The 27,332-nt window shown below is 37.6% G+C and overlaps 4 protein-coding genes across 6 annotated transcripts in view; 2 read left to right on the top strand and 2 right to left on the bottom strand.

Moving 5' to 3' along the window:
- Nucleotides 1–3,649, bottom strand: LOC107596456 (cytochrome P450 2F2-like). Its single transcript, XM_016287191.1, has 9 exons — nucleotides 3,449–3,649; nucleotides 3,083–3,245; nucleotides 2,789–2,941; nucleotides 2,458–2,618; nucleotides 1,986–2,159; nucleotides 1,739–1,877; nucleotides 934–1,121; nucleotides 570–711; nucleotides 1–342 (listed from the first exon to the last, which is right to left on the bottom strand). The coding sequence occupies exons 1-9, from the start codon at nucleotides 3,608–3,610 to the stop codon at nucleotides 134–136; spliced, it is 1,491 nt and encodes a 496-aa protein (XP_016142677.1). The 5' UTR covers nucleotides 3,611–3,649; the 3' UTR covers nucleotides 1–133.
- Nucleotides 3,650–5,139: 1,490 nt separating this feature from the next.
- Nucleotides 5,140–8,329, top strand: tmem208 (transmembrane protein 208). Of its 2 annotated transcripts, XM_016287196.1 has the most exons (7): nucleotides 5,147–5,219; nucleotides 5,290–5,357; nucleotides 5,507–5,602; nucleotides 5,687–5,746; nucleotides 6,520–6,656; nucleotides 6,760–6,844; nucleotides 6,939–8,329. In XM_016287196.1, exons 2-7 carry the CDS (start codon nucleotides 5,352–5,354, stop codon nucleotides 7,080–7,082), a joined length of 528 nt encoding a protein of 175 aa, XP_016142682.1. In that variant the 5' UTR covers nucleotides 5,147–5,219; nucleotides 5,290–5,351; the 3' UTR covers nucleotides 7,083–8,329. The 2 variants fall into 2 exon arrangements, with proteins under 2 accessions (XP_016142681.1, XP_016142682.1); XM_016287195.1 differs by having other exon boundaries at nucleotides 5,140–5,357.
- A 48-nt stretch (nucleotides 8,330–8,377) lies between these two features.
- LOC107596504 (katanin p80 WD40 repeat-containing subunit B1-like) lies at nucleotides 8,378–16,873 on the top strand. Its single transcript, XM_016287250.1, has 14 exons — nucleotides 8,378–8,509; nucleotides 10,402–10,513; nucleotides 10,609–10,739; nucleotides 10,822–10,939; nucleotides 11,611–11,711; nucleotides 11,851–11,892; nucleotides 12,268–12,351; nucleotides 12,455–12,513; nucleotides 12,884–13,013; nucleotides 14,280–14,429; nucleotides 14,640–14,716; nucleotides 14,804–14,878; nucleotides 15,942–16,058; nucleotides 16,428–16,873. Exons 2-14 carry the CDS (start codon nucleotides 10,474–10,476, stop codon nucleotides 16,561–16,563), a joined length of 1,260 nt encoding a protein of 419 aa, XP_016142736.1. The 5' UTR covers nucleotides 8,378–8,509; nucleotides 10,402–10,473; the 3' UTR covers nucleotides 16,564–16,873.
- Nucleotides 16,874–18,484: 1,611 nt separating this feature from the next.
- The window catches only part of slco3a1b (solute carrier organic anion transporter family member 3A1b), a 19,995-nt gene continuing 11,147 nt past the window's right edge, over nucleotides 18,485–27,332 (bottom strand). For both annotated transcript variants that reach the window (XM_016287190.1, XM_016287189.1), the window contains exons 3-10: nucleotides 25,815–25,913; nucleotides 25,385–25,648; nucleotides 24,655–24,819; nucleotides 24,338–24,536; nucleotides 23,977–24,112; nucleotides 22,495–22,667; nucleotides 21,980–22,044; nucleotides 18,485–20,829 (exon numbers count right to left, since the gene is read on the bottom strand). In XM_016287190.1, coding sequence (XP_016142676.1) covers nucleotides 20,453–20,829; nucleotides 21,980–22,044; nucleotides 22,495–22,667; nucleotides 23,977–24,112; nucleotides 24,338–24,536; nucleotides 24,655–24,819; nucleotides 25,385–25,648; nucleotides 25,815–25,913 — 1,478 coding nt within the window. In that variant the 3' untranslated portion in view covers nucleotides 18,485–20,452. The remainder of the gene's footprint in view (nucleotides 20,830–21,979; nucleotides 22,045–22,494; nucleotides 22,668–23,976; nucleotides 24,113–24,337; nucleotides 24,537–24,654; nucleotides 24,820–25,384; nucleotides 25,649–25,814; nucleotides 25,914–27,332) is intronic.

Raw genomic sequence — 27,332 nt, 5'->3', positions numbered from 1 at the left:
GCTGAAACGTTAACAATTACTATGTTTAATAGAACAGAAACAGATGCCATTGTCATAATTTACCCTGTGTGATCTATAGTGTGACAACACAACCCACTATTGGGGCATGTTGTCACTGAAGGGCGACATATGTTCAGTAAACAGATTTACAAGTCTGCCCAGGTGTACGTAGTTGTACAGTCAGATGGTAAGGTTTCACTGACTGTGTCCCACCATATATAAATTTGAAGTCCGGTTCTCCTGCATCCTCTGGCCTGACCAGACGGAATCGCCGCAGCACCGTGACCAGGATGAGGAAGAGCTCCATGCGAGCTAGATTTTCTCCTAAACAGACACGAGATCCTAGAAAACAAAGTAAATGTACATTATACCAACACACTGTTGTTCTCATTCTAAAACACAGATGCACTTTCTACTGATTTTATGTATGTATTGTAGTCATACTAATGTCTCTGTGTAATATGTGAATTTGTACAGCTCGGGGACTTCCAGCACTAGGATAAATGAGAGCTATTGATGGATATCCACTGTTTTATCATTTAAAGACCTCATCACACTGAAGAACATACCTGCAGAGAAAGGCATGAATGCATCGGGCTTCACAAACTCCCCCTTATCATTCAAGAAGTTTTGAGGGTTGAATTCATGGGGAAACTTCCACTGACTTTCCTCTCTGAGAGCAGATGAAAGATAGGGGATGATAATTGTCCCCTGTAGGAGCAAATGTTTTTAACAAAATTAACAATCCTCCCTTGCTGTTTAGGGGTTTCAATAATAATCTGTTATGGATTGATTTAAATAAATTAAATAATGGATAGTTGTTGTTCTCTTAGTTACTCTTTCTTTTATGTCATTTTTTATTTGTGCCAGAGTAACTCTACAACTACGATAAAAAGAAAGTTGTTGCCATACATAAATCCTCGTAAATGTCACCTTTGGGATGTTGTAGCCCCAGAGCTGAGCATTGGTTGTGGCAGTGTGAAACATACTAAGAGGAACAATGTCAGCAACACGCTGACCCTCATGAATCACTGCTTGAACATAAGGCATGGCATTTCTGTCCTCAAATGTGACATGTTCACGATCACCAAGGACTTCATCAATCTCCCGCTGACATTGTTCTGAAAATGTATTTAAATAGACATTAAAAGACACAAGCACACAAAGAAAGACTAAATGCTATGAACAATTCACAAAACTAAAATATGAACATAAAAGCATTTAATTAATAATGCGTTATCCCATTCCAGAACCTAAACTGTATTTATCAAAGGATAATCCATAAGGAAATCCATGACCCATAATTCATAATCCATAAACAACCAAACACGCATTACCCCACAGGTATAATTTTGTGAAAATGTATTTTTGGCTAAACTATTTTAAAGATAATTTTGTAAAATCCAAATAAGCATGGCAGATCTTTATTGGATCTTTACTTACTTTTGATACTGTCCCTCTCTTTGCTCCAGAAATGGAATTATGTTGACTCATTATTCTATTTCTGTTCATCAAATGCCTTGTTCAGTTTATGTCTCAGTTGTTAGATCTTGTTCATACAAATATTTACACGTTTGGAAATAAAAGCAGGACATTCCTTTCTTTTTTCTTCTTTTTTTGAGATAAACTTTAGGCATGTAAATAATTTACTTTAAAATGTGAAAAAGTTTTTAGTACAAAAACTCAATAAGAGGGAGGAAGATAAAGAGGTTCGACACATCTTACCCACATTCCTTACCCTGTATATGAGTGTGGGTCATCAAATAGAGGGTTAAAGTGCGGAGTGTGTTTGAGGTTGTTTCAGTTCCAGCCACAAACAGGTCAAACAGCAAAGTGACCATCTGTGAATCGTCAAATGTGGTGCGTTGATCTGCTCTCTGAAAACAAAACAACCCACTTACAAATCATTGTAAAGCAAAGAATATTAAACTGATATTGTGCTGATAAATTCATAACACACACAAACACTTAAGGGTATATCTTACTTTCTCCATCTCCTCCAGGTAACAGTCAATCAGGTCTCTGGGCTCCCCAGTAACACGTGACTTCTTGTGCTCATTCACAACTTTAAGAATGTGATTTTCAATTCCCGCAAAATAATGAAAAGCCTTGCAGAATGGCAGTCGGAAAATCCTTAACACTGGGGCTATTTCGTAGAGCTGCAATTCAAAAGAAAATACTTTTAAAATGTCCAATTAAATGTCTGTCAACATTCTATACATTTGTGCACAAACTACAATCTCTAATTGTATCATTTATTTTTGGCAGCAGCAATACTGTATGTGTAAACAAATAAAAGTATAAATAGCAGTTACAGTATAAAAAACATCTTGTTTACACAAAATGTAAATAGAAGTAATACGGTGGGCAGAGTTTGTGTAAATAGCCTTTAGCAACAAGGCTGGCTATTTGCATTCAGTGTAAATAAACAGTGTCTTTACTTGTTATTGTATTTACCATTGCCCATTGTCCAATGACAATCTTAGTGAGTTTTTCAATGTTTGTGATCAATGTCTGGAAATATTCATCCTTATAAGTGAATCGAGACCCAAAAATGATTGAGGCAATGATGTTTGAAGCAGCTTGGTGGTACAGATGTTCAGGGTCAGTTGACTTTCCTGGTAGGGATGTAGAGATAAAAGAGATGTTTTCCATTCTTGAATTTGAATATTTTCTGGCATATTTTGTTAAGGTCATTAAAATGTTTATATTTAAACATTAGACTCTGAACATGTGATTGCATAAATGAACTATGTTGATCTAGAGAGTAAAGGTGTCACAGATGTACCAGCAGATTCCTCCAAATGTGAGCAGATATATTTGACCTCCTCGAGAATCCTCTGCTCCATACTTCTCTTTCCAAGGCCAAAGTTCCTCAGTGTGGTTAGAGCAAAGCGTCGATGTTCTCGCCAACTTTCTCCATAATTTGCCATGATCACCCCTAAACAAACAAAGTAACCAGTTAGGAAGCCTTTAAGCCCAGCAGGGAGAGTTTTGATTAAATTCTCTGCTGAGTGCACTTACAGTATATGAGTAGCTGGCTGCATTTTGTTTACAGTATATGAGTAGCTGGCTGCATTACCTTTGTTACTTGTTACATGGCTGACCATCATGTTGTCTGATCTGCCAGCAAACTCCGCCGCTTGTGTGATCAGTGCCTGTCTGATCATTTTCTGACCTGTCAACACCACGGCTGGCTGGCTACCAATGAACAGCCCGTAGATTGACCCATAGCGCTGAGCAAACTGCACAAAAACATTCATGTTGAAGACCACAGACTCACATCAGCATGTTTTTGCTGTCATACTTTGTGAAAGAAGTCTGATTTACTTTCATCACTTGTTTCCAGTAACCCATTCAATTATTTCAGTGTGAATTTCCTACCAATAAAAATAATGTATTTTTAATGCAGCAGTCTCCAGTGTGTGTTTGAGACTGATGTGCTTACCTTGTCAAAGTCCTTTAATGGGTTTGTGCGGTCCAGTTGAAGCAAATTTCCAAAAAACAGAACAGGAGTGGGTCCAGGGGGGAAGTTTTTGGGTCGCCGAATTCTAAACTGCAAGCACAGAAGAAAGGCTCCGAGACACAACAGAACAAGTGCGGTCAACATGGTTACTGATCTACTGGACGGCCCGTCTGAAACCTGCTATTTAATGCAGACAGAGAACTGATACGCATGCTCACAAAACCCCTTCTTTAAACTCTGCTGAACTTTTTAAATTTCCTTGAACTGGAATTGGAAAACGCTGACTATTTAGGTGAAAAGGTAAGCTATAATTAACAATATGGATGACAAGGTACTTGTCAATGATACTTCCACCAGAGGTCAATGTCACCATGTACTCTTGATAAAGCTGTTCCTAAAGATTCCTTCCTTGAACTGGAATTGGAAAACGCTGACTATTTAGGTGAAAAGGTAAGCTATAATTAACAATATGGATGACAAGGTAATGATACTTCCACCAGAGGTCAATGTCACCATGTACTCTTGATAAAGCTGTTCCTAAAGATTCATTATGTAAACATGCATAATGACACTGTCCAAGTTTGTGTAGCATTAACAATTTTTTTGTTTAAATATAAATAATGCAAAATATTATGGTGACCAAAACTAAGCTGTATTTATAGTCTACTGTAGTTTCTTATAATATATGAAGAAATATATGCGTGTTGACTTGTTTTAGTGTTTTATAAGGTGGTGGATAATGCTTCACATGTGAGGCTTTATGATCAGATGTGCTCTTAAAAATGCACAAGAGAGTTTAAAGTGAATTGTATTTTCATAGTACTGAAAATGAAATTATGTTTAATCGGTATCTTTCCAGTTTTATCCTGTACCTACTCCAGCTGAGGCACAACCTCTGTTAAAATGGGATCAAGGCAATGTTCGTATTTTAGCATCAGATATTCTGAAATGAACTGACAACATTTTTCAGAGTAGGCATATTTAACAAATGAAAACTGCAACTGAACACTATATACTGAGTTGTGAGTCAATGTAGGCCCACTTTGTTCATTGTTCACAACAAATTGTTTGTAGACTTTGCTTTTGGTCTTTGGCTTAACTTGGGGAGATGTTATGTCCCTCGGCATGGGGACTTTTTTCTTTTTCCTTTTTTACCTCAAAAACCCTTTACTGGGCAGTGACTTGAAAAATTATTTAGGCTATTTAATCATATATCAAGTCTTTTGTGTTAAGATATATGCAATCATCTAAAAAATTCTCGCTTGTTAATTATAAAGGTTTTAAAACAGTTAAACTTTTAAAAACTAACCTCAAAAGCAATTTTCTTTAGATATCTGGTAAATGACCTCTTGGATAAGAACAATTATGCAATATATAGTGATAATGACAAACAAGTGTTCGTGTGTTTGGGGGGTTTTCTTCACCCCGAGGGGCCTTTAGTACTGTTGTACCCTAAAATACTTCTGGTATCTGTTGAGCTGTTTTAGAGGAAGACTAAAACCCATTTAAGGTCTAATAGTGTAAAATGCATAGACTCGGTTGATATGAGCTCTTGTTACGTTTTTATGTGCTCTCAATAATCTAAACGTTGAATACTGTACAGACAAGTTTAATCAAAACGAAGAGCTTTAAATTAGTCGCTGTACTCCTGTACGAGGTGGCGTCAAGTCCAATTTATTTATTTTGGCATCTGTGACGCATTTTCTAAGCGCCGGAAACGTGCTCGCGAACGCTGATGTGTTCTTTTGCTTAGGTGTTATTTACTATGTGTTTGGTTTTGAAGATTATTCTTTAAAAGATAATCAGATCCGTTCGTTTTTTAGATGCCTAAAGAGAAAGGCGTTATCAGGTGAAATAGTGGCACGAGAAGAAGAACTCAGGGGAGATGGCGGTATGAGACAATATTGAATAGCTATTAAAACAGAAAAATTATTAATAACTGTGTGTCTTTAAATGTATTCATGTGATAACTGTTTATTCTAACTAGCGAGATTTTCTGCGTGTCAGTGCTGTTCTGTTAAGTAATATGTCTCTCTTTAGCCGAAAGGAAAAGTTGGAACCAAAGGCAAAAAACAAATTCACGACGAAAACCAGAATAGTCTCATGTTCTATTGCAGAATCATCCTGGGAGCAAACGTAAGGCACGCATCTGAGATTCAGTGTGCCTTTATAAATGGGTTTAATTGTTTTGAATTGATTTATTTGGTGTATTCTTTTCAGGCTATTTATGTAGCAGTCAATCTCTTGCTCTTTTACAATTCGTCTACATTTTGGACATGGGTGAGTCAGAGTATGATGTGAATAAGAGCATCATCATTTAGCATTTGTCTATTTTGTGCTTTTGCATTCAGTGGTGTGTGTGTGTGTGTGTGTGTGTGTGTGAGCAAATCTTACAGATGTTGCATGCATATCTGCTCGTGGCAAATAGACCAGGGGTTTTCAGTCTTTTAGATGTCATGGACCCCCCGTAATTATCTGTATGTGAGGGGCCCCCATTCTAAAATGTATAAGGCAGCTGTATTTTGTATGTATAAAGTCCCAATTTGTACTGCAGAATTTTTTTTAAATTGTGACACCATACAGGTGCATCTCAATAAATTAGAATGTCGTGGAAAAGTTCATTTATTTCCAGTAATTCAACTCCAATTGTGAAACTCGTGTATTAAATAAATTCAGTGCACACGGACTGAAGTAGTTTAAGTCTTTGGTTCTTTTCCCTACTCACTATAATACAGTAATGTAAGGTGTATTACTTATTTAAATGTGTTTATTTGCGTCTTGTTTTTTTATATTTATGTTTGTTTTTGTTTGATACACTTTTGCAACTGCTTTTCTCTAAACTTTTCTGTGGCCCCTCTAGCACTCGTTTGTAGACCCCAGTTTGAAAAACCCTTAAAAGACAATAGTGTCCATCTGTCCACCTCTAGGGCTTTGCTTATGCTTTATGTAGACCACTGTATATGGGTGATAAATTGGTGAGATGATAATCTTTTGGTGGTTTCCAATCTTTTGGTAAATATTATTCACCTCTCTTTTTGTCTCCTTTGTACCAGTTCTTTCTCCTGTTCGCAGTGGCGGTCTACATTGGCAGCTACAAATCTATGTTAGCAATGGCCAAACCTGCATTTGCTGAAGATGGTAGCTTGCTGGATGGAGGGATTGACCTTAATATGGAACAGGGCATGGCAGAGTGAGTTGGATGTTTAATCTGTACATTTTTATATGTTATATATTTCCAGACAATGATTAATACTCCTCATGACCATGCCTGACTTGTTTATATTAACATGCAGACACCTGAAGGATGTGATTCTTCTTACTGCTATTGTTCAGGTCCTCAGCACTCTGTCATCTTACTTCTGGTACTTCTGGCTCTTGGTGAGACTGCATAATTGCACTGATTGTGATATCTTTGAGGCTTCACAAATGCGTTTTTACTGAAACCATATTATTTTCTTTCTCTTCACACCAGGCACCTGCAAGGGCTTTGCATTTATTGTGGGTGAACTTCCTGGGCCCCTGGTTTTCTGCTGAATCACAGGCAGCCCCTGAAGAGAACGAGAAGAATGACAAGAAACAGAGGCGACAGGAAAGACGACAGATGAAGAGATTCTAGACTTGTCTGTGTTACATTTTTTACATGTATTATACAATTACAAAGAACATGCAATCTAAATTATTCTGAGATATTTGATATCACAGGTTAGTCCAGACAATAGATGGGCATTGTAAAGTGTCTGACTTTCTCTCAAGTGTCATCAGCTGCTCCGTCCTTTTCAGCCCTTTGGTTCCTTTCTCTCACTTCATGTCCATCTTAAAATCTCTAGCTCAAGTATGCCTCTGAGTGGGGCTCCACATATATATATCTTTTTCATAAAGTGAGTGAAACTCACAAAATGCCTTTGCTTACTATAGTGAGCTTTCATATCATTAGTTTCAGTTGCAAATAAGTACTTTTCAACAGGTGCAGCTACATGACCCATTGACCTCAGCAATTTAGACCTGAGGCTGTATGAGCTTCACCAACCACATGACGTTACAAAGCACTTGAGTTCAGCTTTTTGAATTCCCTCTTCGGCCTTTCAGAAAATATTGCTGTGATTGTTCAGTATGGGGGAAATCATGTGCTGATTCTGAATCAAAGGTAGTAATCTTTGATATGTGGTATTCCGGTGAAGTTATAGGTGCAGCCTGGTGCTGCCTTGATGGAACGCAAAGTAGATAAAGATAAAAATAATTGACCTTGAGTGGCAACAAAGGACTGTCTGGTTACATATTTTTAACTGTTCAAATGGAACTATACTGCTTTATGAAAGTTAGATGGGTTAGTATCAAGAATAACTTTTAATAAGCATGACCTCACAGTATTGACTGGCCCAACATCAATTTAACATTTCAATGGACTGAAGATATAAACTGTGTCTTGACAACCTGGTTAAAAAAAAAAGTTGCTTCAGCTGAAATTTATGGAGACCCAGTGATTATAAATAAACTGTTATAAAATGATGTATTGATGCAAATTATCTTTTAGATTTATATAATCATTTCTCAGTTCCTGGTTCATTCAGACCCAGTCCTGGATGAGCGAAAGACAGTGGATTGTTTTTTTTTGGGCAGTGTTCCTGGGGGCCGTCCCAGCAGTACATGCTTTGGATGTCAAACACACCTGACTCAACTCACAAGCTTTTTAATAGTGTATTTAAAGACCTGAAATATATTAGATGATAACTATTGAGAATTTGGCAAGAAGTTGTTTTCCGTCGTGATAGCCCCTGGTGCTGCACAATTTGGATGTTTTCCTTGTCAGACCTTCAGATTGGATTCTCTGCTAAATGACTTAATAAATCATATGTGTTAAATGAAGGCTGCTGCAGAACAACTGTATTAATGTGGCCATAGTTCCACTGCGCATGCGCGCACTCGGACCTTTTCTTGTCCTAAACTAATCCTTTTCTCATTAGTTCTGATCGGTCTGTCTGTCGGCAGACTGCAGCCATGCGAGTCCCTGTTTAACCCAGACTGACCGTCACCAGCAGAAGGAAGGTAAGGAGAACTGTTGCTAAGCTACCGCTAGTTAGCAACCAATCAGAAACAACATGACAACAGCAAAATATAAGTGTATAAAGTGGGTCGATGTTTGTCGGACTAGTGTGTTATCGTCAACTTTCATCTCATAAATATACGCCAACGGTTTCTGGACTTTAACAGCATCACAGAACAGATAAGACAATCAGGTAAATGTTGGATAACGTTATTTGTTTACAGTTCAGAGGAGTTCGTTAGCCACGTTGCGAAGCTAACTTAGCGGAAAGTTATCCAATAGAAACAAATTCGAGTCTCTAACCTGCTACTATGTTTATTAGAATAGCTTAGTAATGCTTTTAACAGAGTTAGAAAGAGATAATGGTCGAAAGTAGATTGATCACTTATAAATTGGTCATTTTCATATAAGTTACAACTGCTAACTGCTAACTGAGACAGACTCGCGTGGCCAAGCGACTTCAACTGGATATGCGTCGACGATTTATTTAGTCTTTCACCAGTTTCGGACTTTATGTAAGTGTTGGAATATGTGTGTGTGCATAAATGTTTTGTTGGACTAATAAGGTTAGGTTTCAGCCACACGTGAAAGATCATAGTTTGAACCGGCGATACATGGCTGCTCTTTGTCCATAAACGCCTTGTGTCATGATAAACATGATTTTACATCGAATAACTGCTTTAAGTGGTGTTATTAGCTCTAAAGAACAATATGCATTTACTATTGGGGGTAAGTAACATGACCCCCTACCTGGGACCTGAAGCCACTCCTTGCTGATCTTCTTTGTAATTTTACAATTTACTGAATAATAACTGAATAACCAAGGACTAAGCAGAAACCCAGTGAAAGAGAATCGTCTGAAATGTAAATTTATTCTGTGACATACTTTGTTCTATGACTTGCACACAGGCAAGAATAAACTAATGTTTAGTTGCCGATATTATAATTAAATAATAGCATAATAAAATAATTTAAAATAAAAGAAATCATAATAGCAACACTGATTTAAAATTAAATGTTTACTTAATTAGCCTATAGGGTTTAATGCATATCCATGTCAGAAATCTGATTCACGAAACGGAGTAACCTAATGAATTGCAATAAGTATTCAATTCAATTAAATAAAAAATGCACTAGTAACGATATGATACTCAAGTCTTACCCCAAAGGTCTAATGTTATTATTTCACTCCAAAAATAAAAACGATTTACTCGGCATATTTATATATATATATATATATATATATATATATATATATATATATACACACACAAAAAAACATTAGTGTTTACAAATTATTCATTAACGCATAGGCACAAAAGCATTGATGTTCAACATAATACAATGTCCCAGATCAGTATTTTCCAGATACACAAAATTATATCAGTTAACCTTAAAGACCTTTCGACAAAGTTACATAAATGTTGATATTCAGATGAAATGAAGTTAAGAACAACCGAGCCGTTCATTAAATGTTTTGAGATGTTTTCAAGAGGACAAAAAAAATGAAGTTTGGGTTCAAGTTCAAGTTCATTTAAGTTCATGAAATGGTTTAAAAAGTAACTTTTTATCTGTGTCTTGCATCTATATCAAATTTGACCCGCGTTAGCCCAAATCTGACATGTTTTAAAAGCCAGTAAATAAAATAATAATTCTTAGATTTTGGGTTTCTTGCACGTTGTTCTCTATAGGCACAGGCAACTGGACGTAATACAATTATAATTTAAGATGTATTCATGCACTAACTCATAGCAGAATGTGATCTATCCAAAAGTGATTGAAAAGGGACACCTTTTGGCGAAGTGGTGTGCCCTGAAGTTTAGAGTGATCGTTATGCACAGCATATTTACTCTGCTGTTTGTCTGTCTTTGAATAAATTCTTTCATTTTAACAGATGGACAGAGGAGATAAAGTAATACCGTCGCATCCCTGACATAGGTGTTGGTGAGATCACACGATCATCACGATGGCTCTCACCAGCACCACTATAACATCATGGAAGCTGCGTGAGTTCTCAGCAGAATGTTTTAAATAGTCAGGTTCTTCATTTGCAGTTGTGGGAAATGTGACTGGCTTTTTTTTTGTCATATGTGTTGTTCAGAGGAGATCGTGGCTCACTCCAGCAATGTGTCTTCACTGGTGTTGGGGAAATCGTCTGGTCGTTTGCTGGCCACTGGCGGCGAGGACTGCAGAGTCAATATCTGGGCTGTCAGCAAACCAAACTGCATTATGGTAAAACCCTCTCTGTTATTTGTTTAGTTGAGAGAATTAAGTGTGTCTCAGCTATTTGATGCAGTGTTTGTCTGTTCTGTAGAGTCTGACAGGCCACACCAGCCCTGTGGAGTGTATCCAGTTCAACAGTTCTGAAGAGCGTGTGGTGGCCGGTTCTCAGTCCGGCTCTCTCCGGCTTTGGGATTTGGAGGCTGCTAAAAGTAAGTGGTTTGTGCTGCAGATTTGCACTTTGGTTGACATAAAATCTACAATAAGAAACAGGGTGATTCTCTTAAAACCAGTAAAGAAAATGTGGCGCACAAGTTGATCTCAAAAATCAGGAGAAAGAAATTATGGTCTGACTTTTTATTGGGTGTACCTAACTGCAAAATTAAAAGTGGGTCTGTAAAATATAGTAATCGTCCTAAATATAGACTTCATTTTATTTATGGAAAAACTTTCTTTAGAGTTATAGGATAAAATGAGGCAGAAATTGACTTGACAGGCTTTGAGATTCACCCAATCAATCTTAATTGATAAGTCATTGTGATATTGTTAAAAATGTGTCTGCCTACTTCTTTTTATTTTTCTTTCTTTATTAAATAAACTGAATTGATGTTCTGCACACTGATGGGGCACCAGGCCAGCATTTGCTGTAGAGATGTAGAAAAACAGATATAGTTAAATAGCATTCCTCTCGCTTTTTGGGATGATTAAATGAACCTGTTTGGTGGAAGAGGTCCCGTCGTTATCCTTCCACTCTGATCCTTGAGGACACGCAGGGGCCATCTGACCAGAAACACTTTTTGAGCAAATTGTTCAGAGTATATTTATCTATAGCTGAATTAATGTTGTTGTTGTGTTTTTTTTTGTTTGTTTGTTTTACATAAAGTTCTGCGCACTTTGATGGGGCACAAAGCCAGTATCTGCAGTCTGGACTTCCACCCCATGGGAGAATACCTGGCGTCTGGCTCTGTGGATAGCAATATTAAGGTGTGTTAAATGCATTTGCCTTGAAAGTTGTATAGAAAGAATTTGATTCTCTCTCATTTACTGATATATATATGTTGCTATATCGTTGTGTATTACTTGAAAGATTAATATTCATGTCTTTATTTTATTTCTTGTCTAGTTGTGGGATGTGAGAAGGAAAGGATGTGTATTCAGATATAAGGCAAGTACATGTGTGTGTGTGTGTCTGTCTGTACAATCAGAAGCCAGGCTAATTACCCTTAACAGTCAGTTGTGTCTGAACACATGATTAATCTGTGGATTAGTGAGGCGCTCTCCATCTATCTTACTCTACTGTTTTGCACAATGGTCTGTTTTGTATCTTGTGTTGCAAGGTTCAGCCTTTGGTTTATGCACTTTAGCTTTAAAAGTCTTGATATTTATTTTGTTTAAAAGGCATTAAACACAAAAACATCTTCATAAGTCCCATTAAAGCACTTTAGTTTGGAAAGTGTCTCTTATCTGTTACACATGCACAAGCTCTTAATGAATGTGATGGCCTTGTTTATGTGGTTAATATGAATGCGTCTCTTGGCAGGGTCACACTCAGGCTGTGCGCTGTCTAGCCTTCAGTCCTGATGGGAAATGGCTTGCTTCAGCCAGTGATGACAGCACAGTAAAGGTGAGAGCTGTGCTGTACATCTCGCTTTGGGACGTTATCTTGCCTGGATGAATGAAGAGGAATTTTTTTTTTCATGTGTATGCATATTCTGTTCCCCATTTAGCTGTGGGATCTGATAGCAGGCAAGATGATCACTGAATTCCCTCTCCCTCTCGTCCTGTGGTTACGGCCACCAAATCTAAACCTTCTACAGGAATCATCCTCTCGACACGTAACGAGCCAATTGGCCTCACTGCAGGGGACTTCCTTTCTGTGAGTTCAATGGATGTTTAATGTTACGGTCTAGCACTATTGTTCACTTAAGATGATTCACTTTTGTATTATGCTGCATTCATGTCGTGTCTGAATTGCTATAATTATTAGATAGAGATTCTTGGAGCTGCTGGAGCTGTTCACGTCCTTTTGATAATTTTCTGTTTCTATGGTGATGTTCATAACCCTAAATGAATCCATGTGTGGCTTTGTTAAAGCAAAATATTTCATCACTCTCAATTCGTCTCATTAAAAAAATACTAAAAACAAAGTGTGCTAGGTTATACTGTACATCAGTGACCTCTCCCTCTCGTCCTGTGGTTACGGCCACCAAATCTAAACCTTCTACAGGAATCATCCTCTCGACACGTAACGAGCCAATTGGCCTCACTGCAGGGGACTTCCTTTCTGTGAGTTCAATGGATGTTTAATGTTACTGTCTAGCACTATTGTTCACTTAAGATGATTCACTTTTGTATTATGCTGCATTCATGTCGTGTCTGAATTGCTATAATTATTAGATAGAGCTGCTGGAGCTGTTCACGTCCTTTTGATAATTTTCTGTTTCTATGGTGATGTTCATAACCCTAAATGAATCCATGTGTGGCTTTGTTAAAGCAAAATATTTCATCACTCTCAATTCATCTCATTAAAAAAATACTAAAAACAAAGTGTGCTAGGTTATACTGTGCATGTTTGTTATTATAGCCAGAGTCAGCTGTCACCAGTCCAGGGTGCTATTCATTTGTGCGTTAAGGTGCTTTCGCTCCGGAGGAACCTTTTCATAGTTCCTAGAACTATTGGCAGTAGTTCCCGCTTTTTGGCGTGTTCGCACCACAGGAACTAGGAATGTATTTAGTTCTAGCAACTCTATTTGGAGGAACTGAATTAACTCCTACTTCAGAGTAGGGTCTAAAACAGTGCTATAGGAACTACCAGTGACGTAAGTGTAGGCTGATTGGCCAAACGCATATGAAACACCAGCTGCCTGGCATTTTTTTAAAAGCTGTGTAAAAATATTTACTCCACGAACATGGAAAACGCCGATAACGGCATTTACCTGTTGTCTGCTAAAGCAATAAGCCGTGGTTTACAGTGAATTTATAATGGCTAAGGGGCGTTTTTAGGCATGACGCGAAGCAGAGTATAACACTGCTGTTATAAATTCACTGTAAACCATGGCTTCACGGGGCTTATTGCTTTTATAAAACGGTGAAAAAAACACTGATAGTAAAATGGAGCAAATAAAGTGTAATTATATTAATAAAAACGGTGTTCTTCCACCAAACAATGTAGTTCCTCAGAAACAGTTGTGGTTGCAACAAAGTGGTTGCCAAGCAACACACAAAGTAAACAAAGGTGTATAGTTCGTAGAGTAATTTACAACAGCTTTGAACGCGGCTCAACCAATCAGAATCAAGGACCGGAACTATCTGTTTTATACATTTTCTCCGCATCGATATATTATGCAATTTATCCACCATGCTGGCTAGTTCCTAGAACTATGCTGTGCGAAAGCAACTTTATTTAGCCCTAAAGAGTCCATGTTAGTACCTTAAGGGATCATAATACTTAAAATGCACATTGGTTCCTTTTTAAAAGGGTACTGTACTGACCGCTTACGTACCAGTATGTAAAATGCTGAGTGTTTCGGAGTAATGTGTCTGTTTTAACAGCATGCACGGAACGCCAAAGCCGGTGTGATGGGAGATGATGAGGCATTAGCACAGATCCGGAAAGGCCATGACACCATGTGCGTAATGCTGACCAGTCGATATAAAAACCTGGACACAGTACGCTCCGTCTGGGCCAGTGGAGATGTCAAGGTAAGTGCAACAGCACTCAAGCTGATGAGCTTTGATAAACTGTGGGACAGACAGATTGTAATGGGAGATCTGTTACTGGCTGATGGATACATTTACTGCTACACATCGAAAATGTATTTCTAATGTAATCTAGTAAATGCTGTAATGGGCTATTATTGAAAGCAGCAGTACACTAAAAGCAGTGTTTGCATTTCCCTTCATGTTGCCCAGACTTCGCTGGATTCAGCTGTATCTATGAATGATCTTTCTATTGTGGTGGACATCCTTAACATAATCAACCTCAAACCGTAAGCGTCCACACACACATCACTCACTACGTCTGTCCCACCATCATTTTAGCGGAAGTTATAATAAGAGAAGTTATTCTCTTTCAGATCACTGTGGAAATTGGACCTCTGCACATCCATCTTGCCACAGATTGAGGAATTGCTGCAGAGCAAATATGAAAGGTGACTTATTAATGGTTATGACCGATCTATGTCTATAGTAATAATGGTCTCTAAAGTAGGGCTGGGTGATAAAACAATAACGTTAATGGATTTACTAATTGCACCATGCTTTTGTGGCAGAAATGTGTGATTTATCATATTATTGATAGACGTGTATTAAAGGAGTAATGGATATAATCACAGTATTTTCTGATTAAGCTATAGCGTTTGTGCATTTACACTAAATGTATTTAGACTCAAGCTACTACTGCTGTCAAATGTGCATTTCTCTGATACAAAAAATTTAATAATATTGCAGCCTGCACTGCAAACTGTGCTGAAGATGCACGTCATCAAAGTCGGGCAACACAAACCTGTTTCATGTTTGAAACTATCACTCATTACAACATTCAGAAGCTAAAAAAAATGTAAGGAAAAATGACTAGAAAAGTGTAAAAAAATGTTTGTCATGTTCTGACCATAAAGCGTAAAACCGCAATTAACAGTCTGGTTTCTACAGCTTTCACTTTGGATAAAAAAATCTGCCTTTAAACTTGAAAGGAAAAAAAAGATTTGAAATGTATTGTTTTAATTATCGGTATCAACTGATATGAAAAATAGATTTTTTTTTGGCCATATTGTCCAGCCCTACTCTGAAGGTTATTTTGACGGAGCGGAGTGTGATGCGTTTTAACACCTTTAGGACCATAGATTTTTATATCTATAAATTGTATTTATATACTTATAATTTTACTAAACCATTTTATTAAGCTGCTTTCTACTATTAAGACATTAAATGAAAATTGTTCCATCGCACATGGGTAAAATTGGGTGCATTTTATTTAAATTTATGCTTCATGTTAACATCAGAATCGGGTGAGCGTTATGTCTCGGGAGCACTTGACTGGCTGTTAATGAGTTTCCTGCTTGGTGAGCTTTTCAGATCGGTTGTTTAGAATCTATTTTGATCGCTTTGGCGACAGTACATTTATGGAAATAAACGGTGCAAGGTTTTGAGATGGCCATTTATCAGTCATGTACAAATGCCGTGATCAAGTAACCCATTCTCCCTGTCTTTCTACAGTTATGTACAGACTGGTTGTATGGCTTTAAAACTGATTCTGAAGCGTTTCTGGCCATTAATCTCGGACACGTTGACTGCTCCTCCATCAGTAGGAGTGGACATTACTCGAGAGGAGAGGTTAGTACCTAACAAACACCCATGATGTGTGGTGTTATTTCTTTTTAAATATTTTTTTTAACCTGAGTCAGGCTTATCTGTGTTAGTTTACATTCCTTGACTACAGCACCCAACAGTGGCTGTTTGTTTAAATGAGAACTTAAACCATGTATCAAAGTTTTATTCTGCGTTAAATGTGTGCTGGCTGATCTACTGGTGACCCTAAGTTTAGTCAAATCTTAGTTCTACTCTGCCCATGGCCAATAATGTGTTTAATTAAAATGTTACATTTTGCCTTTTAATGAGCCAATAGATGCAGATTAAGCAGTGTTTTTTTTTTCTTCTTCATGGGACTTGGTTTTTATGGGACTGTTGTACTGTGTTTTTCAGGCATCAGAAATGTAAAGCATGCTATAAGCAGCTGAAGAACCTCAGTAATGTAGTGAAGAACCGGGCAGAGCAGGTTGGTCGTCATGGCAGCACTTTCAAAGAGCTACAACTACTTATGGCCCCATTGGACTACTGAGACACACACACACACACACACACTCCTCAATCTCCAAACGCGAAGCTCAGTCAAAAGAGTCCATAATGAGGCAAAGTACTGAGCTTCATGACTGAACCTGAGTGGACTTTTCACTTGGCACTTAAATAAATGTGTGCTCACACAAGCACACTTTGGAGTGAAGTATTTATGTAGGCTTCAGGTGGTTATTTTCCTAGTGAATACATTTGGATTTCTTTGTTTTCATTTCTTTGAAATGCACTACTTGTTTTTTGTAAACACTTGTCAACAATAAAGGAGAACTTTCATATGAAAGAAATTCCCAAAAATATTTAGTAGTCTAGTGACTTTATTTTTATTTTTTTATGATTGATATGCTTTATTCATTTGATTTTAATTTTTTTTTTATTCAAAGATTTACCATAGAAGTCAATCACTTATAACTGCAAAAACAACCGCGTAAATGTGTGGTCAAATTGCATAGTTGAAATCCAGTCTTTTAAATAGGAATCCATGTGATCAAGAGTTTTGTGTGAGGACAAAAGTTCTCTAAGCAGATCTTGCTCCTTTTCAAATTTGCCACGTTGACCGACTGAAAATTGCTTGATCTGAAACCGACTTCTGTGCAAGTGGTGCTTCATGTGTTACTGCACTATTGAAATATTTTGTGTGTTTGCATGAACACTGCAAATAAACGCAACAAATTTCAACACATAAGCCCATAATGTATTATTAGTAAGAACACAATGAAAAAGTAGTTCGAGACTCGAGACTGTATCGGTACCTTTTTTTAAAGCAATTTTAAATTCCTTGCATGCTACTGTGAAAACTAAGTAAAGCCTTTTAGATGCTGCAGACATTTGAGGTCATGCTTGTAAAACTGAATACAGCCTGAGTAAAGAAAACCGATTTAAAGCAAATGTGTATATAGTTGCGTGTATTTTTTAGAGCCCCCTGCACTCGAGGGGAAATCACTGTCTTAATTGGTGGATTACAGTATGGATTTAAACACAATTTTCAAGGTGAAAAAGCAAGGTGAATGTTTTCAATCCAGTATGTACTATTAATTCTAAAGAGGCTAACATATTCAGCTGTGTAAGACTTCTGTGCAAGTGGTGCTTCATGTGTTACTGCACTATTGAAATATTTTGTGTGTTTGCATGAACACTGCAAATAAACGCAACACATTTCAACACATAAGCCCATAATGTATTATTAGTAAGAACACAATGAAAAAGTAGTTCGAGACTCAAATGTATCGGTACCTTTTTTTTAAAGCAATTTTAAATTCCTTGCATGCTACTGTGAAAACTAAGTAAAGCCTTTTAGATGCTGCAGACATTTGAGGTCATGCTTGTAAAACTGAATACAGCCTGAGTAAAGAAAACCGATTTAAAGCAAATGTGTATATAGTTGCGTGTATTTTTTAGAGCCCCCTGCACTCGAGGGGAAATCACTGTCTTAATTGGTGGATTACAGTATGGATTTAAACACAATTTTCAAGGTGAAAAAGCAAGGTGAATGTTTTCAATCCAGTATGTACTATTAATTCTAAAGAGGCTAACATATTCAGCTGTGTAAATGAGAACAACCTACTAATGCTGCACTTATTCTGCACATTTGTGTGGTATGATATTAGCAAAAAAAATCTATGATGCTGACTTTGGGGTTTCAAAAAGAATGCATCGACAGACCTGTTTGCCTTAAGATAGAAAACAAGTGCAAGATACATCTAGACGTGTTGTGAAGCATATTACATAATCTGAAGACAGCCTTCCGAATCGCCAAAGTTTGAAGTAAAGCACAAAGGTGCTTGTAAATAATTCAGTTTCATATTAATTTGCTATAATCCTGTTCTGTGATGCTTTATGTGCAGAGACCTTCGCTTGGTCAACAGAGAAAAGAATTGTTGAGTTTCATAATAAAAATGCAGAGACAATGCTTTAGTGCAGATAGTTGTTCATGTAATTTTTTTTAAACTCGTACACCTTTTATGGTCATTACACATAAGCTTCATAATACAGACATGGGTAGAAAAATATACCACAACATTCCTCTGTAAGCATAACATAATCTCCATCTGCATTTAACAATAATATATATTTTGTCCAAAGTTTAGACTTGTAACATCACCTGTAAAAGCCTAAAGCATCGCTATGTTCTACATTCTGGAGAGAATAGACTTAAATGTCACTATGTACAAGGTGTAATGGTTGCTTAAGATATCACATATGTCTACGTACAATACAATAAAGCATCTCGCGGTAATATACAATTCCAGCATTATGAAAATGCCTCTCGGAGAGAACACTTAAATGGCATCACTTTGGCACTTTTACGGCAATGAATTATCTATAGAGAGGAATGATTATATAAACAATGACATCATTCTTATATCATCCTATTTATATTGACACCAGCCTCAACATTCAAGCAATCAAGCGTTTCGGCGTATATTGCAGTGCATTAAAATAATGTGCTTGGGAAGCCATTTACATGACGGTTGATAATGGGTTTGGGTTTTGCCCTATGTGGGTCTCTTCAGTGTACTTGCATCCAGTAAACCGTCTTTGAAAAGCAGCAGAAAAACAAATAATTTTCCTCTATAAAGAGCATTTAGCTTTATTACATTACCATAGATCTACCACCTTCCTGCCCTGTCCCCTTGTGTTTTTTTTTTACATGTCTTTTTTTTGTTGTTTTTAATAAAAAGCATAGAAAATAATTCATAAGTATATTAAACAAATTCATAGGTCCAATGTCATACAAAAATGTTTGAAATAAGTCCTTTTTGTTCATTATTATTTTATGTAACTCAGATTGATGTTTTAGTAGTTCATAAATCATTTCTTTATGTTTATTTACTTGCTTCGTATATTGCAACATTAAAGAAAAAAAAAGTTTTACAACGTAAAACTTTGTTAATCCTAGCATTTGGTCTTCCAAGCGAATTTCCTTGAACACATTGATGACAGATTGGAAGAAAAAAGTACACAAGGTGCCGTAATACTATTATAAAACACCACTTAAGAAGATGCCGGAGTAATAGAAGGGAAATGTCTACCCTCACCAAAACTATTTATCTCTTAAAGTTCCCATGCGCCTGCTCTGATGCATCAACATGCAATACCTGCATGCATTGAAATAAATCCATCCTTCCATCCTTCAATGTCCTCTGCTTGATAGCAACCATTGATTAATGTTGCATGTTGCTTTAGTTTAAATCACTGCAGGTGACAAATAACGAAGCATCACAAAACGAATGATTCAAGCTATACGTTTTTTTTCACAGACATGGGCCTAAAATGTTCACTATTATGTTTTTAGGTTGATTAATAGGTTACATGACGCGTGTGAACTCTGCACTTGTATCTACGTTTTTAATAGTCTAATGCCTGTACAGAGGAGATATCGAGCAATAACATCAAGCTTTCTAAGACCCTCCATAAAAATAGACCGAAATTTCCATAGCCTCACAATATTCAAGTAAACGTATTAGCTAATATCTGTTAGAACTTATATGCTAATATTCTTTACATTTCTTAAAAAAATACTAAAAAGACCATTCAAAATGAAACCTAAAAAGGTGCTTGTATATGTAAGCTGGGGCTAGTTTTGACTTATGGAAGATTAATTGTTCAGTTTTGGAACTGCAACCTAGCACATCCCCTAATATGATGGATGCGTTTCATCTCCACATATCATACAAGTCCTGACTACAGTAACAGTCAAATTCATTTGGCTCTGTTTAGTCAAAACACCCTGGATATGCTAAAAGAGTGCCTATTTCTCCCAGGCAGCGGGAATGTGCAGAAATCGGCTTATATATGGACTTTCTTTTGAATAAAAGCGATACACGAGACTAAATTAGCATGTGCATATAGGCCGGCTGGCCCTCTTTGGGGTGGGACTATATGGCTGACTCCATGTTCTCGCTCCAGGCGTGGTCATCTAGGTTGTAAATGAACTTGGTGCGGTTGGAAGGGTTCTGTGCAATGTCCTTGCCCAGGTTGTCCAGGGTGAGGTTGGAGGCGAACAGCTGGCTTGGGGTCAGGTAGTCCTCACAGTTCTTAATGTACCTGGAGTAGTTCTGACGCAGACACTGCCAGGTGACGGCATAGAGAATGAAGGCGCTGGATTTGAGAACGATAGCGATGCTGACGTAAAGGTAACGGTAGGTTATGTTGTCGTAAAGCATGCAGGCCCCTTTAATGCCACATACGGAGCTCCATAGTAGGCAGGTGGAGTCAATCCCGACGCCGAAGATCAGAGGTGGAGGAATGAAACCTGGAACGTGGAAAACATGGCTCAGTGTGACTGTACTGTACATGTTTTTAATACTTATTTCCAATGTCCTGATAAGATTTTAGTTTCTTTCATGTAAAAATGTGCTTTTATGAGCTTGACAAATTTGTTACCATTCAAGAGTTTTTCATTTTGAAAGAAATCATTTTATTTGCCAAGAATGCATCAAAAGTAACAGTAAAGACATTTTTAATGTCACAAAAGATTTCTGTTTCAAATTTTCTATTCGAAGAATCCTTATGAAATGTATAACAGTTTCCACAAAAATATTAAGCAGCAATGTTTTTCAACACTGAAATTTTTTTTTTTCTTGAGCACCAAATCATATCATAATGGTTTCTGAAGGATCATGTGACACTGAAGACTAGAGTAATGTCTGCTGAAAATTCAACTTATATTAATTCAAAATATATTAAAATACAGTTAACTACTTATTGCAAGTGATCAAATCAGATTTGTGTATCTAGACATAACCAATCTATCTGCATGGGTTTCTTTGGTAATATAGGTGCACCCACGTATGTGACAAGGCTTTCAAAAGGAATGCAAAAAAAAATGGAGGTGCTTCATCTTGCTCTCCAAATAAGCAACCTTTTTTTGTTGCGGTACAGAACTCCTTTGTCGCACAAGAAAACTGGTATATATATTGTGATGTTCCATGCTGTAGTCACTGTATGAATCCTCTGCATTTCCGTCACTGGTTTTGACATTATCATTGTGTGTTGCGTTAAGTGACGCAAAAGACCATTTGAAATCTGATTTGAGCAGCCAGAGCATCTAGACCGAGATGCATCTGTAAAAACCTGACTGGAATCGCATTTCAAACCACCTCCAAATGTCATTTCATGTGTTTTTTTTTTTGTTGTGTTTTTTTTTTTTTTATTGCTGTCCACACTTGGATAAAATATGGATATGCAAAAAAATCAAATTTTTCCTGGCAGTCTAGAACATAGCCTAAGAGACTTCTTTCAAAATCATTAAAGAATCTTACAGACTGGTAGTGTGTACTGTGTATGTGTAGTGTAACCAAACTATAATATTATAAAGATGCATGCTTAAAATAATTGTAAACAAATTGTAAAATTATCCTGCAGAGACACTGTAGGTGTTACTTGTTTTGCAAATATCTTACCCAGCAGCCGGAGCAACAGGAAGAGAACTCCAAGAGCGTATGACTTTAGCTCTGGGCTCACAGTTCTACAGACAACAACAACTGATGGTTTAGTACATTATAGTTCATTATGATGTGCAGATGACAATTTGACCTTTTGGCTTTCTATAGATATATCTCTCATGTCTCTTTGTTGAGTATTTGCTGAGTTACAGTTCATTTTAATGACGCGTCTCTAAATAAAGATTACGCAGACCAAGGCGGCAGACTGCACACCCTGTTTGTTTTCTTTATTTTATAAATGCACAAAGTTCTGTTGTTATTATCTGTGTATACAAATAAAAGTAGACCCTTTACAGATTCGATTAATGTATTGCTCTTATCTGTAAGATCAAAACTGAAAGTGTAATTTAAGTTATTTTCGGTGTGATCAGGAGAAGATGCCTCAAAACGCGTATCCGCGTTAATCGACCTCAGAGGGTTAAGACTCATTAACATAATTTTTTTTTTAATTCAGTGGACGTCAGCAGCATTACCTGATCAGGATGATGACGGATGGTGTCTGGGCCATGGCTCCGATCATGCTGCATGCACACACGACTGCTAAGAACGTGAGGAAGGCCTGCTGACAGCCTGGGTTGGAGCACTTCCCCGGCATGGCTGTACCAGGCCCGTCGCCATGGGCGATGCACTTACAGCCTGTCAGATTCTGAGAAAGAGAGGAGGGAGAGCAGATCTGAGTGCATATTTCATGATGGATCTTAAGCGCTGCTCTGGGGATTTCCAAGCGACCATCAAGACAAAAAACAACCTAAGATTTGAGACAAATGGGACTATGGAAGCTCGTTTCCACCACTGAATAAAAAAAGAAAAAATGGTAATTGTGACTTTTTGTCTTGCAATTCTGACTTTTTTCGTAGAATTGTGTTATATAAACTCACAATTGCAAGATATAAACACAATTGTGAGAAAGACAGAACTGATGGATTAAAACTCAATTCTGAAACCATTTCCTACGGTGGCCCAGTAGTGCACAACACAAAGCATAGGACTAATTTCATTGTGTTGCGGCTTGTTTCCGTTGTGTTGCAATTTGTTTCTGTTGTGATGTAGCTTGTTTCCACAGTGTTGTGCCAATTTCATTATGTTGCAACTTGTTTCCATTGTGTTGTGCCAGTTTTGTTGTGTTGCGACTTGTTTCCATTGTGTTGTGCCAATTATACTATATTGCGGCTTGTTTACATTGTATTGCGACTGGTTTCCGATGTGTTGCAACTTGTTTCCATTGTGTTATGCCAATTTTGTTGTGTTGCGACTTGTTTCAATTGTGTTGTGCCAGTTTTGTTGTGTTGCGACTTGCTTCCATTGTGTTGTGCCAATTACGTTATGTTACGGCTTGTTTACGTTGTGTTGCAACTTGTTTCTGTTGTGATGTAGCTTGTTTCCATTGTGTTGTGCCAATTTCGTTGTGTTGCGACTTATTTCTGTTGTTTTGCAAATTGTTTCCATGGTGATGTGGCTTGTTTTCGTAATGTTGCGACTTGTTTGCTTTGTGTTGTAGCTTGTTTCCATTGTGTTGCAGCTGGTTTCCATTGTGTTGTGGAGATTTCATTGTGTTGTGCACTATTGGGCCACCATACTTTCCTGCAATTCTGACTTTTTTCTCACATTTGCAAGCTTATATCTCACAATTCGGACTTCTTTTCTCTGAACTGAACACTATAAACTCACTATTGCAAGTTATAAAGTCCAATTCTGAGAGAAACAAGTTTATCTCAATAATATAAACTTTGACTTTTTTCTCAGAACTGTGAGATAAAAAAGTCACAATTACCGACGAATAAAAAAAAAAAATTTTTATTCAGTGGTGGAAACAGGATTTATAGGGAACTTGTGTATCTAAAAGAGGAAAAATTAGCATGCTCAAAAGAGCTCTTATTTCAGTGACCCCTGGAGGCAGATGTATATCTGAGTTTATTGATCTGTATGAATATGAATGGATGTGGGAGGAGACTCACGGTTTTAGTGCAGCCAGCCAGGCAGGCAGAGAGGTAGGTAATGCCGTTGGAGCCACAGACGGGGCTTAGAGAAGACGTGTAACAATTACAGCCTGACAGACACGCAGCCTCCGTCCGCTCCCATGAACCTAGACTCCTAAATGGAGAGAATGAATATGGGATGAAAGAAGGACCACATGTTCCCTTCAAATTCATAGTTTAGTGAGTCTGATCCTCTGTAAAATTAATGCTGCAATTCAGCTTAGTGCTTTTGTGATGTGAACACTAAAGTCTTTATACTCTGAGTGTCTGTATTTATTGCCAATTGTTGTGGATCATTAAAAATTTGTGTGAGGCTTTTATGGTGAAGCGCTCTACTCACTCGTTGCCATAGGCAACAGTAACCCCAGCGACCGGGCCCGTATCACAGCCAAGGAAGAGAAAGGAGACGTAGCAGGCCGTAGAGATGATATTGACTAGCATAGCCAGACGAATAGCCCCTAACGCAGACAGATTCAACTTCTTCACCAGGAGCCCACTCAGGAAAATGCCCAGACAAGCACAGGGGATTGCTGTCATACCTGAAAACACACAGAATTGATAGGCAGCTTTCAGTTACTTGCAGCGATTTCATATGAAACAGCATTTTATGAGTTGGATGTTTTTGTGCAGTTTTGAAAATATTCCGTTTTTGTCTACCTAGGAGCTGATTAGCGGAGGACGTTGAGAGGTTGAACTGCTGTTCGAGATATTTCCCTAGGAAGGCAGCAAATCCAGCCACCACAGCGATTTCCATGCAGGCAGCGAGAATGACACAGGTGAAAACCGGGTTGGACAGCAGATGCTTAGTCACCTTAGGGATAACTGAGAAGAAATTAGACTCATATTGGTGGATGATCAGGAAAATATGACATTTCTAAATTTCCATAGAGAGTTATGTAATCCAATGGTTTCTAATTTTTCATGTCAAGGATCTGCAAATGTGATGCCCGACATGACAGCTGTTGATATTTATATTTAAAGATCCATTTAAACTGTAAGAAAATATTAAGCATGATACAATAAAGACAACACCTTCCAAAATTGAATTACTGGCCTTGTACTGTAGTATTATAAAGAACCTTATAAATATTTACTTTAGTTTATATATTTGTATTTGAATTTTATAAACCATTTTAGCATGAGGTTGTATAGATGGATTTTATTTTTTCTCTCTGGGGGGTCCCCAGACCCCTGTTTAAAAATCCCTTTTGCAATCTATTTACAGCATTTGGAGAGATGAGTCTTGTTCTGAAACTACTATAAATAATGGACTGACAACTATGACAACTGAAACAAAATGATTATTTATTTTATGTACCATTGCCTATAAAACCTAATGCATGACCTGTGTGTGTTTAGACTCTCTTTGTCCTGTCCTCTCTCTCACCCTGCAGGTGCTGGCAGCAGGTGAGGCCAGTGTTGATCTGATCTGGGTCATCTGAGGCTTTGACTCCTTCATACTCCTGCACCAGCTCAGCAGGCAGCATGGCCTGTTCACTCTCACCCCCCGGGTCCTCCCCAGGCTCGTTCAGCGACTGCGGGAACCCAAACATGAAAAGCGAGGAGAGGAAGAGGAAAAGGCCACAGATGATAAAGCCGCCCCACCAGGCACCGATCCAGCGTGGATCGTCAGGAGTGATGTCCAGCGTGGCTGTTAGGAGCGAACAGAGATCTGATGAGATATTTACTGAGACACTGTGTTTCATTACATGTATTGATTTAACAGCGTGCCTTTATCTAAAACCACTTACAAAAAAAAAATAACAAAAGTCATTCATATTTCAGTGTGTCCATTTTTGATTTTGACCGGCACTTACTTGTGTCAATGAAGACTGCATCAACATAAACTTTGGTGCACAGAGAGCCAAGAATAAAACCACAGGCTGGTCCAAACACCAGTGTAGAGAATAAGATACCTATAATGCAATACCAAAGACCAGAGTCAAAGAAGTTATTCGAGAAAAGTATATTCATACATGCAAAGTCTTGGCTAAACTGTTGTCTTTCACTTAAATGAAATTCATTCAAAGACCCTTGACTCAAACCCTTCAGTTATTAACAAGGCATTTACACTAATAATCTAGCTGCTTATGGACAGTAAATAGCCTCTATGTAGGGCAAGATTTTAGAGTTTATTATTATTATTATAACTATTACAGAAGGAGAAATATTCAAATATCATATTCTATTCGGAGAGAGAACCTAAAGTAGCCCAAAGTTAAAGAGCTATTTCATTTAGTTATTTTGTACATTTTAAATATTCTCTGGGTGAAACAGTTAATTTACATAATATATATAATCACTGCAATAACCGGCACCTGATGCGTTTATGTAAAAGCTGATAAATACACACATTTCTCTGTTGATTATCATATCTTGTGGGAGTACTGAAAGAGTAGAGGCCAACATATAGATTGTGCATGTGTTGGTACAGGTTGTACCATCAGATGTTCTACCCTTCGGTGAGTAATTATCATCCAGACACAGAAGCAGCACAGCATAATCATTAACAGAGAACACTGAAGTACACAAACAGCCATATACTTCTATAAATTAACGTGAGAGACAATGAGACATAGCCGATGGGATAATCTTGTTTCATCCTGAAGGGAATTATTTTGCGATAATGGCCAACTGAATTCTATTATGCATTACATGCCTACTTACCAAATAAATACACTACCATTCAAAAGTTTAGGCTTGGTAATGTTTTTGAAAAAATCTCTTATGCTCACCATTTGCATTTGCACCATGTACTGCATTCATTTGATCAAAACTACAATAAAATCAGTTCATTTTAAAGGGGTCATATGATGCGATTTCAAGTTTTCCTTTCTCTTTGGAGTGTTACAAGCTGATTGTGCATAGATAAGATCCCTGAAGTTGCAAAGACTAAAGTCTCAAAACCAAAGAGAGATTCTTTATCAAAGTTAAGACTCTGCCACGCCCCCTAAAACGGCTCGTTCTAACACGCCCCCACATATCTACCTCACTATGTGGGAAATATTTGCATAACACTGCACAAATGTTCACGCAAAGAAAGAAGGCGTGGTTTCAGTAACCGCAGTTAGTGTTGAAGCAGCCATGTCAGGGAGACGCTGTGTGTTTCTAGGCGAAAGCAAAAGCACTTTATTTGGCCTTCCGAAAGTAGATGCATTTAGGAATCTTTAAGATTACTTACAACAGAACAGCAATGCATTTTATGAACGACCGTTTCGTGAACCTAGGAGAGAAGGTAATTCTGACTTTGCTATGACAATCTGCGCTTCTGAATCAGTTACTGTTTTGTTATTAGTTTAAGTATTTGCTATTGACTGTTCAAATGCGGAGTTTTG

This window comes from Sinocyclocheilus grahami, unplaced genomic scaffold (genome assembly GCF_001515645.1).
Source record: "Sinocyclocheilus grahami isolate Dianchi unplaced genomic scaffold, SAMN03320097.WGS_v1.1 scaffold219.1, whole genome shotgun sequence".
Classification (NCBI taxonomy): Eukaryota; Metazoa; Chordata; class Actinopteri; order Cypriniformes; family Cyprinidae; genus Sinocyclocheilus; species Sinocyclocheilus grahami.
The sequence above is the reverse complement of the archived record's forward strand: the minus strand, read 5'-3'. Positions and strand labels throughout refer to the sequence as shown.

Coding starts and splice junctions, on each gene's coding strand:
- LOC107596456 (XM_016287191.1), bottom strand. CDS start 3,610: ATGTTGACCGCACTTGTTCTGTTGTGTCTCGGAGCCTTTCTTCTGTGC. Junction 2,619..2,788: donor ACATTTGGAGGAATCTGCTG/GTACATCTGTGA, acceptor CATCCCTACCAG/GAAAGTCAACTGACCCTGAA. Junction 1,878..1,985: donor ACCTGGAGGAGATGGAGAAA/GTAAGATATACC, acceptor TTTTGTTTTCAG/AGAGCAGATCAACGCACCAC.
- tmem208 (XM_016287195.1), top strand. Junction 5,603..5,686: donor GAATCATCCTGGGAGCAAAC/GTAAGGCACGCA, acceptor TATTCTTTTCAG/GCTATTTATGTAGCAGTCAA. Junction 6,845..6,938: donor TCTGGTACTTCTGGCTCTTG/GTGAGACTGCAT, acceptor TCTTCACACCAG/GCACCTGCAAGGGCTTTGCA.
- LOC107596504 (XM_016287250.1), top strand. CDS start 10,474: ATGGCTCTCACCAGCACCACTATAACATCATGGAAGCTGC. Junction 10,740..10,821: donor GCAAACCAAACTGCATTATG/GTAAAACCCTCT, acceptor TCTGTTCTGTAG/AGTCTGACAGGCCACACCAG. Junction 14,717..14,803: donor AACATAATCAACCTCAAACC/GTAAGCGTCCAC, acceptor ATTCTCTTTCAG/ATCACTGTGGAAATTGGACC.